The sequence below is a fragment of the Gymnoscopelus braueri genome, assembly GCF_963280865.1.
Source record: "Gymnoscopelus braueri genome assembly, chromosome: 5".
Lineage (NCBI taxonomy): Eukaryota > Metazoa > Chordata > Actinopteri > Myctophiformes > Myctophidae > Gymnoscopelus > Gymnoscopelus braueri.
Window position 1 is genome coordinate 57,245,058 of NC_137606.1, and position 17,883 is coordinate 57,262,940.

At 41.5% G+C, this 17,883-nt stretch overlaps 1 protein-coding gene across 7 annotated transcripts in view; it reads right to left on the reverse strand.

Moving 5' to 3' along the window:
- Positions 1-252: 252 nt before the first annotated feature.
- Positions 253-17,883, reverse strand: part of LOC308085591 (uncharacterized protein) — a 20,832-nt gene continuing 3,201 nt past the window's right edge. Inside the window, exons 2-5 of one of the 7 annotated variants that reach the window (XM_080428805.1) lie at positions 17,059-17,160; positions 16,092-16,192; positions 14,383-14,523; positions 253-839 (exon numbers count right to left, since the gene is read on the reverse strand). In XM_080428805.1, the coding sequence (XP_080284931.1) occupies positions 822-839; positions 14,383-14,523; positions 16,092-16,192; positions 17,059-17,160 (362 nt within the window). In that variant the 3' untranslated portion in view covers positions 253-821. Of the gene's footprint in view, positions 840-14,382; positions 14,554-16,091; positions 16,194-17,047; positions 17,161-17,883 lie in introns of all 7 variants that reach the window. The other 6 variants (XM_080428803.1, XM_080428807.1, XM_080428806.1 and 3 more) reach the window with 6 other exon arrangements.

Genomic DNA, 17,883 nt, shown 5'->3' on the forward strand with positions numbered 1-17,883 from the left:
TATAATATAATCAAGCTTTCACTGGAGATGAGGCGTAGCCTAAAGCATGGATTTATACACAGAGCAGAGGGCAATTATATCAACATAAAATGCTGCGTTCAAGTTCAGGAGAGTTTTGGAAAAGACAATTGTCTTGAATGCTGCCTTCAGGTACAACATAAAAAGGAGGACATTTGCATTTCTTTCACCATTGATGTCTGTGTGTGTGTCTGGTCCACATTCTCACATCGCATAAATAAGAAACCCAAAAAAAAAAATCAATTTTGCTTTTTAATCTGACATGTATTGACACTACAAGACATGTATCTCTATTTGTACATGAATACAGTTAGTCTCATTGATACAGAACCAGCAAAAGTCAGACAGTAGTTAATAAGCAACACAGTTAAAGGTATAGTTCACCCAAAAGACTTGAATTAATGGATTTTTTTTGGGTCTCATTCCTAAAACAATAATTTGATGACCAGCGGACCGGTAGGCAGCGGTTCCGGTAGGAGAGACAAAGGAGACTCTTTGCGTCTCCTACCAATCAAAGTATTGGCTTAGGAATGAGACAAAGGTAATTATTTGGGTGAACTATCCCTTTAACGGCTTCCAGGTCATGTTATCACACACGCACATTTTCAAACATTTTCAGAACTTTCACAAAATGTCATTTTTTTTTAAACGTCCTAAAAAATAAATAGCATAAACAGCCGATCGACAAGATCCCAACACGTCACATTGTGAACTTGTATATCGTCAGTTTTTGCTTATTTTTTTTTATTATGGCTAAAGTGGATAAATATGATCTGATTGCACATCCACAGTGAAGAAGTCCTTCAGTCTTTCTTCTTCTCCTGAAACGAGAAATAAAGATATTAAAATACATTAAAAAAAAAGATTTGCACAAATTTTTATGATTAAAAAATAAATAAATGCAGATCTCTATGAGCTTGTAGATCTGCTTAGCGAACATTTTTAACTCAAATCTTTGCTTCTGGGGGGTCCCTGGAACAACATATTTTGAGATGGGGGTCCGGGGCCAAATACATATCATTTTGGAGTCCTTTACCAAAAAAAAAGTTTGAGAACCACGGATATAGAAACATACACTAAAAAAAAAAGATTTGAATTAAAAATGTTATAATAATATAATATATAATATTTATAATGAAAGATTTGCACACATTTTCACGATTTTTCAAAATTAGCAGATCTACAAGCTCATAGCGCGGCACCGAGTGCCGCGCTATGAGCTTGTAGATCTGCTATTTTTTTGTATTTCACCCAAAAAATGACTTATGTTCTATGAATTGCACACCCCATGACGCCTTGAATTAATGGAGATTTTTACGTTTCTTGAGACAATAATTTGATACAATACAGTAGAGTAGAACCAATTTGACCCCCATGTTTGCGCCAAATCTGGGTTGAATGAGACCAGTGGTGTTGTGTGTGTGCCTGTGTGCAGTCTTTAACGTTATTGAAGTAGTTTGATACAGTGGCTCAGGGGTAGAGTGGCCAGATGGCAACCGCTAGGTTCCCAGTTCGATCCCGGGCTCCCCCAGAGTTAGTGTGGAAGTGTCCCTTGAGCAAGACGCTGAACCCCTAATTGCTCCTGATGAGCAGGTTGGTGCCTTGCATGGTTTCCTCCTCCATCGGTGTGTGAATGTGTGAATATAATGCACCCCACTGAGCCATAGTCGGCTATTAGACCTCGGTCTAAAACCGGGTTATAATTGATCTAACAGTGAAAGTTTTTTAGCGGTCTAGGCTTAGGCTAGACGTTGATTAGCTGTTTTTTAAGCGTCTGCATATAAACGTCTATATTATAGACGTTATTTCAACGTGATATACATGATATAGACGGTCTATAAATAGACGCTTAAAAACAGCCACTCTATAAAACTTTCACTGTTAGACCTGTTATAACCCAGTTTTAGCCTAGCCTTAGACGTATTTTAGACGTCCAATAGCCCGAAAAATGCTCAGTGGGACAATCTATGTATAGCGCTTTGGATAAAAGCGCTATATAAATGCACCATTTACCGTACTTTTGTTTGACGCTGTAGTAGATCAAGTAGGGCATTAAATTACGAAAAAAAAACACCTACAAAGTTAGAGAATATGGAGATGAGGTTTTCTGCCTGACAACACCTCGTTTTGGGGAGACTGAAAAAAAAAGTTATGCGAGTTATGTGTTAGAGTCATAACTCTGACAGGTGTGTGTGTGTGTGTGTGTGTGTGTGTGTGTGTCTGTGTCTGTGTGTGTGTGTGTGTGTGTGTGTGTGTGTGTGTCTCTCTCTCCAGGGAGAGAGGCTATACTGTACAGCTCATTTAGGATTCTGACCCAATTCTCACTCTCGCAGTGGTGTAAAGTAACTAAGTACATTTACTTTAATTATTTGCTGTACTTAAGTACAATTTTGAGGTACTTTTACTTTACCGGATTATTTCCAAATTTCAATACTTTTACTTCTACTCCACTACATCTCTACTAAAATTATTTGAAAACTTTAGAGACTTTAAAGACAGATAAATTGAGTTTGTACAAAACAATATATAAAAGTCTGCATGCTAGAAAACAACCTGCAGTATTAGTGTAGCCTACAGCAGTGGTTCCCAAACTGGGGCTCGCCTTAATTATTTTGGGGGGTCCCCAGGTGATTATCTTAATGTGCAACATTGTTTTCTCACTCAACAGTAAACAAACCAACCAAACCCCAAACGTACGGGGTATCTGCACATTTATACAATTTAATCAGTTTTAAGACCTTTTTAATACCAAATTCGCCAGATATTACGTAAGAAAGAAGCAATATTTGTGAAAATGGCCAATCTACAAGCTCACAACGCCCGAGGCGGTGTGAGCTTGTAGATCGGCCATTTTCACCAACATTGATCTGCGCAACCGAGTCAAACTAAATGCAATGCCTACCATTCCAAGTGGATAAATAGGGCATTTATATAGCGCTTTTATCCAAAGCGCTTTACATAGATTGTGCATCACACACACACACACACACACACACACACACACACACACACACACACACACACACACACACACACACACACACACACACACACACACACACACACACACACACACACACACACACACACACACACACACACACACACACACACACACACACACACACACGGTTCAGTGTCTTGCTCTACTGGCCACTCTACCACTGAGCCACTGCCGCCCCAGTGTCACCCCATGGACACTGGAATTCATGGATTAGTTTTAGTCTCATTTATAAGCCAATCATTTGATGGTAGGCATGTAGGCAGCGGTTCCGGTAGGAGACACAAAGGAGACTCTTTGTGTCTCCTACCGGAACCTCTGCCGGTCATCACATTATTGTCTTATAGGAATGAGACACAAACTAAAAACATATCCATGAATTCAAGTGTCCATGTGGTGACTCCCCACTCCCGCCCCCCTCCCCCATCCCCCCCTTCCAACCCACCAGGGCTCTTTTTTTCACTCCCTCCATGCAATGCCTTACACAAGGAGGCATGGCATCGAGGAGTGCTTTTTGCCCATCCTTTCCCACCTCCCCCCCAACTCACCTTCCCCTTTGTTCTTTTATGTATTCCAATGTTTGTCTGTCTATAATGTCCCCAATGTATTCAACTGTTTATCTATCTGTTTCCCAATGTAATGTTATGTATTCCTGTAAATGTATTCCTCTGTTTGTCTGTCTGTTTCTTTGTGAGGACTGCGGATGAAAACTAGCATCTTTGCTAAATCCGGTGTATTTACGTCTTGACGTTCATTAATATGCATTGTCCTGTCCAAATAAACAAATTAATGAATGAACTAATGCATAGAGAAAAAGTCATTTTGGAGTGAACTATCCCTTTAAGAGCCCTTGCTGTAGGAGTTTGGGTTGTAAATACCAGCGACACACACATCTCTCTGTGTGTGTGTGTGTGTGTGTGTGTGTGTGTGTGTGTGTGTGTGTGTGTGTGTGTGTGTGTGTGTGTGTGTGTGTGTGTGTGTGTGTGTGTGTGTGTGTGTGTGTGTGTGTGTGTGTGTGTGTGTGTGTGTGTGTGTAGTGAAACCGGTTCCATCACTCACACTCAGTGTCGGGTCATTAGTTCGTCGCTGTGTTTTTTTTCTTCATAAATTAACCCCTACACGATCATACTACAGCGTCACACAAAAGCATCGACTAATTCACTGCTGAAACCTGTTCCATCACTCATCGTCATCGTCACCTCAGTGACGTGCAGTGGTGTAAAGTAACTAAGTACATTTACTCAAGTACTGTACTTAAGTTCAATTTTGAGGCACTTTTACTTTACTGGAGTATTTCCAATTTTCAGTACTTTTACTTCTACTCCACTACATCTCAGAGGCAAATATTGTGCTTTTACTCCACTACAATTATTTGAAAACTGTAGTTACTAGTTATTTTGCAGATATAAAATATTACATTGTAAAACATACATTAACCACTTTAGCCCCACTTTATACCTAGTCTATTTGAAAATAGCAGATAACGACAACGTGTCGCATCGCGATGCATTGTGAACTTGTAGGTCTGCTATTTTCTAACATTTTAGAACTTTTTACTTTTAGACTTTAAGTACGTTTTGATACCAATACTTTTGTACTTTTACTCAAGTACATTTTGAATTCCGGAAGTTTACTTGTAACAGAGTACTTCTACATTGCAGTATTGATACTTTTACTTAAGTAAGACATTTGAGTCCTTTTTTTTCCAACCACTGCATCAACTAAATCATTGGTGAAACCTGTTCCATCACTCATCGTCATGGTCACCTTAGTGACGTGTCATCAGTTCATGGTTGACAGACTCTGAACAGAAGCAGCATCAACCCTTTCCTGCTCCACTACATTCTGATTTGAACACACATTAGTTGTGTCTCCTTTGTGACTGAATGAAGAGCTTCAGGTTACTAACATGTATAATGCGACGAGGAAAAATAACATTCTGGACAAGTGTTATGTGAACATTCCACATGCATATGTTGCCACGGTTGGGCCGCCTATATTGACCTCTGATCACAACGTTGTGTGCATGACCCCAATTTATAAGTCAAAACTGAAGAGAGGAAAGCTGGAGAAGAAAGTAGTTAGGACATGGACAAATGAAAGCAAGGAACAACTAAAAGCATGCCTGGACTGTACAGATTGGGACACTTTTAGAGATGGTTCATTGGATGAAATAACCACAGTTACAAATGATTACATTAATTTTTGTGTACAGCTGGTTGTTCCTACAAAAGAAATTAAAATCTATCCGAACAATAAATCTTATGTGACCAAGGACATAAAGAATGTTATAAATGAAAGGAAAACAGCCTTCATAAACAAAGTTTTCGGTGCACTTAAATTGACAGAAAAAAAGCTAAAAACTAAAATGAGGCAGGCAAAATTGGCACATAGACAGCATCTAGAGGATGCGTTTAAAGCCAATAATCACAAAAAGGCGTGGGATACTATGAAATCCATGACAGGAATGTCATCCCCAACCAAACCTATTGTGACAGACAATGAACTTGGCTTTGCCAATGACCTAAATACTTTCTATGCCAGATTCGAATCATTAGGTGATTCCTCTAAGTGCACTGAAATACTGAAGGCTGTAACACCTGCCCCCTCAGACAGAATTATCATCACTGAAGAGGATGTCAGGAGAGTGTTTCGGTGTACTAACACAAGGAAAGCTAATGGGCCGGATGAGTGCAGTGCTTTTCTCCTCAAAAACTTTGCATCTGAGTTGGCTCCTGTGTGGCAACCAATATTTCAAACCTCTGTAGATACACACATAATTCCTCTGTGTTGGAAAACCTCGCACATAAAACCACTACCCAGATGAGTGCAGAGCGAGCAGAGCGAGAGCAGCGAGAGCGTGTTTGTCCCGTCTGCCGCTCCTTTTAAATCACTTTTTTACTACAATTTTAGCAAACTTTTTTCTATTAACAACGCTGGATACTGGTTGCTAAATCAGCCTACTTTTATACGATCAATAGATCCTAGCGATCGGGTGCTTAGATCCCGTGTTCTATGCAGTTTTATACCGACTATCTGTCGCACGTCTGGTCATCTACCCGGCTTTTTAGCCCCAGAGCTAGTTTGACAGCTAGCCTTCTGAGCGCTAGCCCCGGCTGCTAGTTTTTGACAGCTTCTCAGCATCGTGAGGATTTCACCTTCAGACACCGAGAGAAGACATCTCACACCATACTATACGCAGAATCAACGCATTAGGCCCATACTCTGGGCCTACGCCGGTGAGTGTCGCTCCGTTTGGGACCTTTCTGCTGTATGCTCTGAGTCTACTCCTCGCTGTGGGCTACCGTTGTGTAGCCCTTGCGGGTACGTTTTTCTGAGCTGCACCGCTGCCTGACAGCCAACGTTTTCCTCACCTAGCCTGCTGCATCATCACAATCACATTACTGTTACACTTTCACTGGCCATAGCTCTTTTGTTTCCTCAGCACCTCTACAATGGCTTCACATACCTCATTCAACTGTGATAGCTGCCTCCGCCTGTCTCAGCAAGTGGCTGCTCTGCAAGAAAGGGTCTCCGTGCTGCACCAAATACAGAACGACGAGACGCTTCTGGATTCGCTGTGCCTGGTCCCTGATGCCGCCACTTTAGCTCCAGAATTGGACTCCTCATACAACACTGACCACGTAGTCACAGCCGGCCCCGCTGCCTCATCCAAGGCAGCGCGCGACTTGGATCTCACGGTCCCTATGGCTGTGCGTAATGGCCCCGTCGTCTCCAAAACATTGACGCGCGATCTGGACCTTACTGTCCCGATGATACCATCCGAGCCTGACTCTAGAAACGGAGCCAAGACTAAATTTCGACCGCCTCCTCAGTCCTGTTCCACTCCTGTCCCTTGGTCAACAGTCTGCTGGCGCAAAAATGGGAAAATTGTGCATCCCTCCTATAACCCACCAAAACAGGCCCCATTATTAATATCCACCAGCAATAGGTACTCCTTGCTGGGTGTAGGTGAGGAGGATTTTCCCATCCTCTCGGGTCGCATTTCTCCTCTCGCGGGGGTCTTGTCTTCTCACTCACGCACTATCCCCGTTAAAAAGCCCAACCCCCCCCCCCCCTGATCACTGACCGCTGCTCCCCGGAGCACACCCCCCCCCCCCAACCTGGTTCCACGCCGGTCCCAGCTTCTGCTCGGGCCATCGGTGGGTCGGGGAGTAAGTATAAGGAGCAGCCCCCCTCTGCCCGGCGGATGATGTTGTTGTCGGCGGCTGTAAAAAGGCAGTCCGGGGCCCCTCCTCCCCCTCCTCAATCACAAGAGGACCCCTCTTTATCACACCACTCTCATGTCCTTGTCCAGTCTGGTGTTGGGATGGCCGCACTGGTGCCCAATATTTCCACTCAGCCATCGCCGTTACAGGTGCCCCCCACTCCTACCCCCCCCTCTTTGTTGATCGTCGGGGATTCCATCATAAGGCACGTCCACCTCAATAATGCAATAACCCACTGTTACCCTGGAGCCACTGTTCCTGTCCTCCTCAACAAACTCCCTGGTGTCCTTAACTCATTACCACCATCCATCACTACAGTCCTTGTCCACATCGGATCAAATGATTCAGCCCTTCGCACCTCCGAACTGTCCAAACAGCATTTTCTCAAACTCATAGATCTCCTTGATAGTAGTGGTTTGTCATTTTTTATCTCTGGTCCCATCCCAACCTTCTCTGGCCGTGATGAGCGGTTTAGTCGGATCGCAAGCCTAAACACCTGGCTCCTACGGCTATGCCGCAACCAGTTCATAAATTTCATAGATAATTTTAATTTATTTTGGGGCCGCGCACTGTTGTTCAACTATGACGGACTCCATCCCAATAGGCTAGGTAGCCAAATGCTGGCAGCTAACCTAGCCCGTGGTGTACGCCACTACACTGCAATGTGCTCTGACACAAACACGTCCGGCAGTAAATGACTTCCCCCTGGTCCCTTTTCCATGCACTTTAGTTCCACCCTGCTCCCTAGTTCATTTATTATTGAGCGTGAACCAAAAAATGCACCTACTAATTTTAATGTTCAAAACAAGCTTCCCTGCCTCCCAGTGCCCGTATTTCCTTCTCATTATCCCATCTTAATTCCTATTTTAATTAGCCATAGACACTTTAAGCCCCCGCATGTCAATCGTGGGGTTGACCATGCTCTGCTCCGCCCGCTCAGGCGGGTCACATCTATACCCCCCAGCAAAAACACTATATTCCAGATGGCTCTCCTCAATGTTCGCTCAATAAATAAAATGGAAAAGGCCCTGTGGTTAAAAGATTTATTTACAACTCGCAATCTGGACTTCCTGCTACTAACCGAAACCTGGGTAAATCCGGGTGACTGTACATCCTTCTCTCACCTCCTTCCCCCCGACTGCTCATTTTTTAGCTCCCCCCGTACCTCCAAGAAGGGCGGGGGTCTAGCGACAGTTTTTAAATCAAGTCATCAATGCCAGCTGCTTCAACCAGAGGTCACGTACTCGAGTTTCGAGCTTCAGCTTTTTAAATTGAACCTGTCGTCTCCTGTTTTATGTGTGCTGCTTTACAGGCCTCCAAAAAGCAATAAGGATTTTATCAATGATTTTAGTGACTTTTTATCTGGTATAATGGTCTCATATGACTCCTTCATAATTAGTGGTGATTTTAATGTGCATCCATGTTGCCCATCGAATCCCCTGGCAAAGGACTTTTTAAGCCTCATTGACACTTTTAATCTCACTCAATCAGTTAATGTGCCTACCCATGAAAAGGGCCACATCCTGGATCTTGTATTGTCATTTGGTTTAACTGTTTCTGTCACAAATGTCATTCCTACCTGCATTTCCGACCACTCATCCATCTTTTTCACCGCCAAAATTCCCTGTTCTGTAAAAAACCCCATTGCATTTACTCGTCGCACGCGTACCATCGACTCCTCAACTCCCTCACACTTCTCTCTCAGTTTTGATGCGCTGGTGCCAACCGCCCTGGCCCCAACCCATTCCTCCAACCCTGATACACTTCTCGACAATTTTAACTCCACATGCACTACTATTTTAGATTCCATTGCCCCTTTTAAAAACAAACGCCCAAAAACCCTCTCTGAACCATGGCTCAACGAATCCACTCGCACCCTACGACGCACCTGCAGGCGCGCTGAGCGTAAATGGCTCACTGATAAACTCCACATCTCCCTTGAATTATTTCGAAACGCCCTCTCCGATTACCATAAAACAGTAAAAGCTGCTAAATCAGAATACATTTCCAGTCTAGTCACAAACAACTGCCATAAACCCCAGGTTCTGTTTAATATCTTAAACTCTTTCACAAATCCACGAGACGATCCTCTCATTCCTCCCTCCGCCACTCTCTGTGCCGATTTTTTAGTTTTCTTCACAGGTAAAATCTCAACCCTTAGATCAGCTCACACCCCCACTACTCTTGACCCAGTGCCTTCTCCATGCCCCCCCGCTAACACTCTAGATAATTTCACGCCAATAACCTTGACCTCCCTCACCGACATAATTATGCATCTTCGACCCACAAACTGCCCTTCAGACTGCATACCCTCCCGGCTCCTAAAGGAGGTCTCCGGTACTGTTGGTCCAAGCATCCTCACCTTAATAAATAGTTGCCTCACCTCTGGATCTGTCCCAGCTGCCTTCAAGCATGCTGTTGTAAACCCGTTAATAAAAAAGAAAAATCTCGACCCCTCAATCCTGTCAAATTTTAGGCCAATCTCTCAGCTACCATTTTTATCAAAGGTTCTGGAAAAAATAGTTTATTCACAATTACAATCTTTCTTACTCACCCATAACCTACATGAAAAATTTCAATCAGGTTTCAAACCAGGCCACAGCACGGAGACAGCTCTCCTCAAAGTTTTTAATGATTTGATTTTAACAGTTGACAATGGAAATCCTGCCATCCTTGTGCTCCTCGACCTATCTGCTGCATTTGACACAATAGACCACCAAATTCTTTTAAATAGGCTCCAACATCATATCGGCATCACTGGCTCGGCCTTAACCTGGTTCGAGTCATACCTCGCTAACAGAACCTTCGCTGTCCATTTGGGGGATTTCTCCTCGCCTCGCGCCCCCCTTACCTGTGGGGTCCCCCAAGGCTCCATTTTAGGCCCACTCCTGTTCCTTTTATATATGTTGCCTTTAGGATCCATATTTGAAAAACATAACATATCATTCCATTCATACGCCGACGATATCCAAATTTACTTACCCATACTAACTAACTCCGCCAACTCTTTCCAGTCACTACTCGGATGTCTACATGACATAAAATCTTGGATGAACAATAACTTTCTTACTCTCAACGAAAATAAAACTGAAATTATACTATTTGGCCATATCCCACCCTGCAATATCCCGGACACCATCACCCCTCTTATCCGCCCATCTGCCAAAAATCTCGGTGTAACCCTTGACAGTTCTTTTAAATTCAATCAACACATCAGCTCCGTGGTTAAAACCAGCTTTTTTCAGTTAAGGCTTCTGGCCAAGATTAAGCCTTACCTCCCCCGCCACCAACTGGAGATGGCTATTCATGCCTTCATTTCATCTAGAATAGATTACTGCAACTCTTTATACACCGGTTTGGATCATAAACAGATCAGACGCCTTCAACTAGTTCAAAATGCTGCTGCCCGCCTCCTTACAGGTACAAGAAGGTGTGAGCATATTACCCCTGTCCTTGCCTCTCTACACTGGCTCCCCGTGAATTTTAGAATTGATTTTAAGGTGTTTTTATTTGTCTATAAATCACTAAATGGGCTCGCTCCATCCTACCTCTCCGCACTTGTTAAACCATATGTCCCAACCAGGGAATTGAGGTCTGCCGAAAATGTTTTACTTGAAGTTCCAACCAGAAATTTTAAAAAGACCAGGGGTGACCGCTCTTTCATGGCCACGGCCCCGCGACTCTGGAACAGCCTGCCCCTCCACATCCGATCCCCCCAATCGATCGGGGCTTTCAAAGCCAAACTAAAAACCCATCTTTTTTCCCTCGCTTTTAATATCATCTAATTTCCATTTATGTAATTTAAACTTTCCACTTATACTTATTTGTCCTTCCCTCTTCTATGTTGTCTTTTAATAGTGTTTTCATGTTTTCCTTTGTTGCTAAATATTTTTTGTGAACTTGCTCTGTTGTTTTGCATTGATGTTTTTAATTTTGCCTGTACAGCACTTTGGTTCAGCTTGCCTGTTTGTAAATGTGCTATATAAATAAAGCTTGATTTGATTTGATTTGATACCCAAAATCCGATGTCCAAAAGAACATAAGGATTATAGACCCATAGCTCTCACTTCAGTGACCATGAAATCACTGGAAAGAATACTGTTGCAACATCTTGTAAGTATAACTAAAGACAAATTTGACCCCTGTCAGTTTGCTTATAAGAAAGGTTGCGGTACAGAGGACGCGGTTGTCACACTGGTCCACTTCATTACAAAACACCTAGATAAGTCTAATAAGAATCATGCAAGGGTGCTGTTCTTAGACTTCTCTTCAGCCTTCAATACAGTCTGATATTCTGGTGACAAAGATGGTACAGTTGGAACTGAATCCATACTTAATTCACTGGTATGCTTCCTTCCTTACGAACAGAGTACAGAGGGTGAAAGTGAACAAAACCCTCTCCTCAGCATAATGTTGGTGCTCCCCAGGGTTGTGTAAGCTCAGCTGTACTTTTCACCCTTTATACTGACAGCTGTCGTACTGAGGAATGTCTGTCTGAATGTCGCACTGACAAACCAGACCAATACATTCTAAAGTACTCTGATGATACAGTTTTGATTTCTCTTTTGGATAGTTCCAGTGATCCTGGACTGCACCAACACAGAGTAAATAAGGTGGTGGAGTGGAGTGATAACAACGCTCTTATCATTAACACAAAAAAGACAGAAGAGATTGTTTTTGGTGCCCCACTAGAGATACACAGATCCCCCATTACTATTCATAGTGAACAGATCAACCAGGTATGTTCGTATACATACCTAGGAGTAGTAATTGACCACCTTCTGTCATGGAAAGACCAGATTGAATCAGTGGGTAAGAAGACAAAGCAAAGAGTCTATTTCCTTCGCCGCCTGAGATCTTTCGGTGCTAGTAGACAGATTCTTCTTTTGTTTTTCACTTCTGTTATTATGAGTGTTCTGCAGTACTGTAGTACCACCTGGTATGGATGTCTGTCTGTAGCCTTAAAGTCACAACTGCTGCAGCAACTGAACATTTGTTCAAAGATTGTTGGACAACCACTTCAGAGGCTCTATACATCTACGTATAATGACAGTATGATAAGGTTGGCAAGGAATATCACTTCAAACACTAGCCATGCTTTGTATGGAGAATATAGGTTGCTGCCTTCAGGAAGGAGATACAGTGTTCCTACATACAATAAGGTCAAACTGAAGAGGTCCTTTGTCCATCAGACGACATTGAGGCTTAATCAGGAGTTGTAGGCTTGGGGTAGGCTGAGAGGTGGACATTGCTCTTGTCTTTGTATGTCTTTATGTATGTATTTTGTTTTGTTTTGTTTTCTTGTGTCATGTCAAATGTGTGTACTGTTTATTGTTTATTGTTGCATACATGGCTGCTGGGTCGCAAGACAAATTTCAGTGTGAACTGACAATAGAGTATTATCGTATCGTAATCCTCAAAGTAAAGAGTGTGTTTGACCAGTGTTGGAAAAAGTACTCCATTTTAAGAAGTAAGTAAAAGTATCAATATGGCAATGTAGAAATACTCTGTTACAAGTGAAAGGTAGGTAATCAAAATGGACTTGAGTAAAAGAACAAAATAATTGGCATCAAAAATATACTTAAATGACCCCCAAAAAAGTACTCAATATGCATGAAACGTCCCTTTTCACAACTTTAAGTGTATATTAAAAATGGATACAAATCTTGTGAAAATAGCAGATCTACAAGCTCGCGACCCGTCGCATTGCGACGCGTTGTGAGCTTGTAGATCGGATCTTCATCATTGTAATAATAATCAAAATCTACTAAGTAACTAGTAGCCTAACCAGCTGTAACTAAAAGTACAACATCTGCCTCTGAGATGTAGTGGAGTAAAAGTACTGACAACTGGAAATACTCAAGAAAATTAAAGAACGCCTCAAAATTGTAATTCAGTAAATGTAATTAAGTTACTTTTTGTCTCCTTTGTGAGTGAATGAAGAGCTTCAGGTTACAAACATAATCCTCATATAATCCTCAGAGTAAAGAGAGTATTTAACCTCATAACAACCACCTCTAACTAACAACAACCACCAGGCACAGATTATTATTACAACAACATAAAAGGTCTTACTTTATGTGACCTACTTATTACCAGCGGTGGAGAAAGTACTCACCTTTTACTTCATCCATTCAGACTGGGAAAGCATCTCTGCCATTTTTAGATTTCTTTGGCTATTCAAAAATATCACAGACTTTTACTTGTAACAGAGTATTTCTGCATTGCAGCATTGATACTTTTACTTAAGTAAAACATTTGAGTACTTCACTGGTAGCAGACCTACATGTCTTTCCAGCTTGTAGATCTGCTACTTTTGGCGCTTTTGAATTTAAATCCTGAAAAGGAACAGCTTTGTATTCATGAGGTTTTTCCCCCTGACACAGACGATGTGTTTAACGTGACCCAGTTATTACAAACCTGTCTTCCAGAGGAGACTGGCAGCAAAAGCATCTCTGATATATATGTAGGTCATTAAAATTAATGACTTTTAAACAGTGGTTGAAAAAGTACTCAGACATTTTACTTGAGTGAAAGTATCAATACCGCATTGCAGAAATACTCCGTTAGGTCACGGTCACACCGCACTTTTATTTTACCTCAATTTGACAAAGCATTTTGTCAGATTCCACCCCAGAGGTAAAATAAAAGTGCGGTGTGACCGCGCCCTGACAGGGAAAGTCCGGAATAAAATAAATACTTGAGTAAAAGTACAAAAGTTTTGGTATCAAAATGTACTTAAAGTTCCAAAAGTAAAAGTACTAAAATGTTTTAAAATAGCCGTTCTACAAGCTCACAACGCGTTGCGATGTGACGCGTTGTGAGCTTGTAGATCGGCTATTTTCAAATTGCCTGGGTATAAAATAGGGCTAAAGTGCATAATTTATATCTGCAAAGTAACTAAAGTTTTCAAATAATTGTAGTGGAGTAAAAGTATAATATTTGCCTCTGAGATGTAGTGGAGTAAAAGTAAAAGTATTGGAAAATGGGAAATACTCCAGTAAAGTAAAAATCCCTCAAAAGTGTACTTAAGTACAGTACTTGAGTAAATGTACTTAGTTACTTTACACTGCATGTTAGTGAGTGAAAAAAAATATCCCTTTCAGTTGATGGCTGCGTGTCAGTCAGACCCACCTCTTCATCACTGCTGGAGGAGGAGGAAGAGGAGGATGAGGAGGAGGAGGATGAAGACGACTCGTGTCCGTCCTCGTGCTGTTTGTGCTCCTTGTGCTCCTTGGGTCCCTTGTGCTCCTTCTTCTTCTTGTGCTCCTTGTCCTTGCAGTCGGACTTGTCCTTGGACTTCTCCTTAGAGTGGACAGACAGACAGACAGACCGACAGACAGACAGACAGTTTACAATAAATCAGAGAGGCCGGATGTGGATCCATGTCAAAAATCCTTCCGGTCGGCCTCTCCAATGTTAACTCCTTGACTAAAAGCTTTCTTTTTAACGTGGTGGAAGTGAGAGCTTTTCGATCGGCGATCACTCTGCAATGGAGGATCGCGTTAGAAATATTATTGTTCCAGGCGTTAGTCGGGACCCTCCGCCGTCTCGCACTCACGCTTTGTTTACATGCACTTCCGGGTCGGGGCTTCTACAGCACGAAACATACCAACGTAAGTGGATGGAAGATATGCAGGCACTGAACGTACCCTAATTTAATAAACCTCTGGCACACAATGTGTTAAAATGACGCGCTCAACAAGTTCTACCCACAAACAAAATTATCATCCGATTGCTGAAAATACGTAAAATATGTACCCAAGGGGGCTTTGGACTAGCGGCGCTGGCGTTACATATAAGACAAACGCACATGTAATGGGAAATAAATAGTCCGGTAAAAGTGGTAGGTTTTAGAGTTCTTTAGCTCGCACATTTTTATATAACTTTATAATGCTATACTGACGTTTGCGTGCAACACTCTTGAAAACAAAGCATTGGAGTTTTGTGATTTTTGTTCATGAATATATATATATATATATATATATATTTGTTCAGGGGAATGTCATGTTGATAGTGTTTGTGATCCACCCTTGGTTTACATTAACGTCCAATCTCATCGACTAAAACTTTGACGATAAATGTTGGTCGACTCCCTTTTTTCACTGACGGAAACTAAATAAAAACTAAGCTATGATGACTAAAGCTATGACTAAATATATTGACCATTTTGTCGACTAAAACTAGACTAAAAGTAAAACTAAAATATGACTGAAACTAATTCAAAAGACTGACTAAATAGTGCTTAAGTAGTTACTTCATAATATATTTTAATACGTTTGGGTCCCTAAGAGTCTCTTCCTAGAAATGTAGTGACGTCAAAAGTACAATATTTATATTTGAAATGTAGTGCAGTGAAAGCCATCACCTTTCACAAAAACTAAAACAAATATATATACAAATATGCACGTATAAGCACAGTACTCAAGTAAATGTACTTAGCTACTGTCCGTGCACCACTGAACGTAAGATACATTCAGAGTTAGAGTAACACCACATTAAAGACAGTATCAGTTATTAACCCATTAAGACCTGAAGCCGAGTCTACATAAATCTCCTAAATCCCAATTTTTTTCTGAAAAACGTGTGTTTCTATATGAGTGGTGCTCAAACTTTTTCATGTCAAGGACCCCCAAAATAATGTCTTTGGCCGCGGACCCCCATCTCAAAATATTTTGTTCCAGGGACCCCCCAGAAGCAAAGATTTGAGTTAAAAATGTTCGCTTTAAAACGATATGTATTCAAAGATTTGCCAACATTTTCACGATTTTTCAAAAATAGCAGATCTGCTATTTTAGAATAGCAGATCTGCTATTTTAGAATAGCCAAAGTGTAAAACAAACCTTGCAGTCAGACTTGTCCTTGGACTTGTCTTTGCAGTCAGACTTGTCCTTGGATTTGTCCTTGCAGTCAGACTTGGACTTGTCCTTGTCTTTGCAGTCCCCCTGAAATGAAGCATAAAGTATTCTGGGATTGAAACACAAAAACTAATCTCACGTCTGAATATTGTTGTCAGGCAGAGTAAGTCCCAATGTGTGAAAAAGGGTGGGAAAAAAATAAACACACTAGCGCTCCGTTTCCTTAACCAGCCTCTTCTCAAAGCTTTTAATTTAAAGCACCCCATAACATTGAGAGTGTACACATGGAACCAAATGGACTCTTACAGGTCTGTAACTCTGAGAGTGTACACATGGAACCAAATGGACCCTTACAGGTCTGTAACTCTGAGAGTGTACACATGGAACCAAATGGACCTGGGCCGTACGGGTCCATTTGGTTCCATTTGTACGCTCTGAGAGTAAGGCTCTGTAACCCACCCAACGCAAGGCTTTGTTGAGCTTGCAGATCGGCTATTGTCAGTGAAGAGATTTGGTGTAGAGGGAAAAAACTAAGTAAATAAAATAATGTGATGACCAGCGGACCGGTAGGCAGTGGTTCCGGTAGGAGAGACAAAGGAGACTCTTTGTGTCTCCTACCGGAACCGCTGCCGGTCATCAAATTATTGTCTTAGGAATGAGACACAAACTAAAACAATATCCATGAATTCACGTCTCGATGGGGTGACTGATCCATAGGAACAAACAGATGTTTGGGGTGAACTATCCCTTTAATGGTCTAATCCTGGTCTGCTGAAATCCAATGAATTCTACCAGGCTAGTGAAGAGATGGATGTTATAGTACCAATTACCTTATGGTTAAGTAAATACAATTACACTCATTTGGTGTAATTAACATCTCATATCAAACATGTTTTAAAGTTACACTAACAGATATAGCCTACTGAGGTGACGGCTCTGACCTTGGACTTGTCCTTGGACTTGTCCTTGTCCTTCTTCCCCAGACCAAACAAGGAGAACTTCTGGTCCTGACCAGAGGCGTCGCCTTTCTTCACATCGTCCTCCTTTCCTATAGCTGGAGACATAGTATATATATACATTATTATGTGCTGTATTACTGTAAATACATCATTCATATAGAGCATCGCAGTTCCCGCCCCTTCCGGGTTCCACTGCAAAAAACTCAATGCATTTTTCCCATTGACATTTCCAAAAATATTTATATCAATTAATTTAAGCCTAGAATCAAGCCATCCAGGGTCCTGGTGAATCATGACCATAAAACGTTTGATTCTGTGAAAAAAACTTTTTTGAAAACGGCAAAACAAAGGGTATTTATTAATATAGTATATCATATAATTAAATATAAAATAAAATAAAAATCACAGGAAAAAACGTTTTATGGTCATGATTCAGCAGGACCCTGGATGGCTTGATTCTAGGCTTAAATTAATTGATATAAATATTTTTGGAAATGTCAATGGGAAAAATGCATTGAGTTTTTTGAAGTGGAACCAGGAAGTGGGCGGGAACTGCGATGCTCTATTGTCCTTAAATACAGCTAAAGATGTCGGTCCCTATTTTTGCCGGAGCCTTACCCATTATTCCTAAACTTCTTCTTTGCCATTTTTTGTAAAAACATTTTCAAATAGTTCAACAACGAGCCGATCTACATCGACAAGTTGTGAGCCTGTAGATCGGCTATTTGAACTAGGTTAGGGTTATGTCATTTGATTCAGATTTTTTTGCCTGATTTTACAGATTTATTATAAAAAAAAAAAATTATAAAAAAAAAATA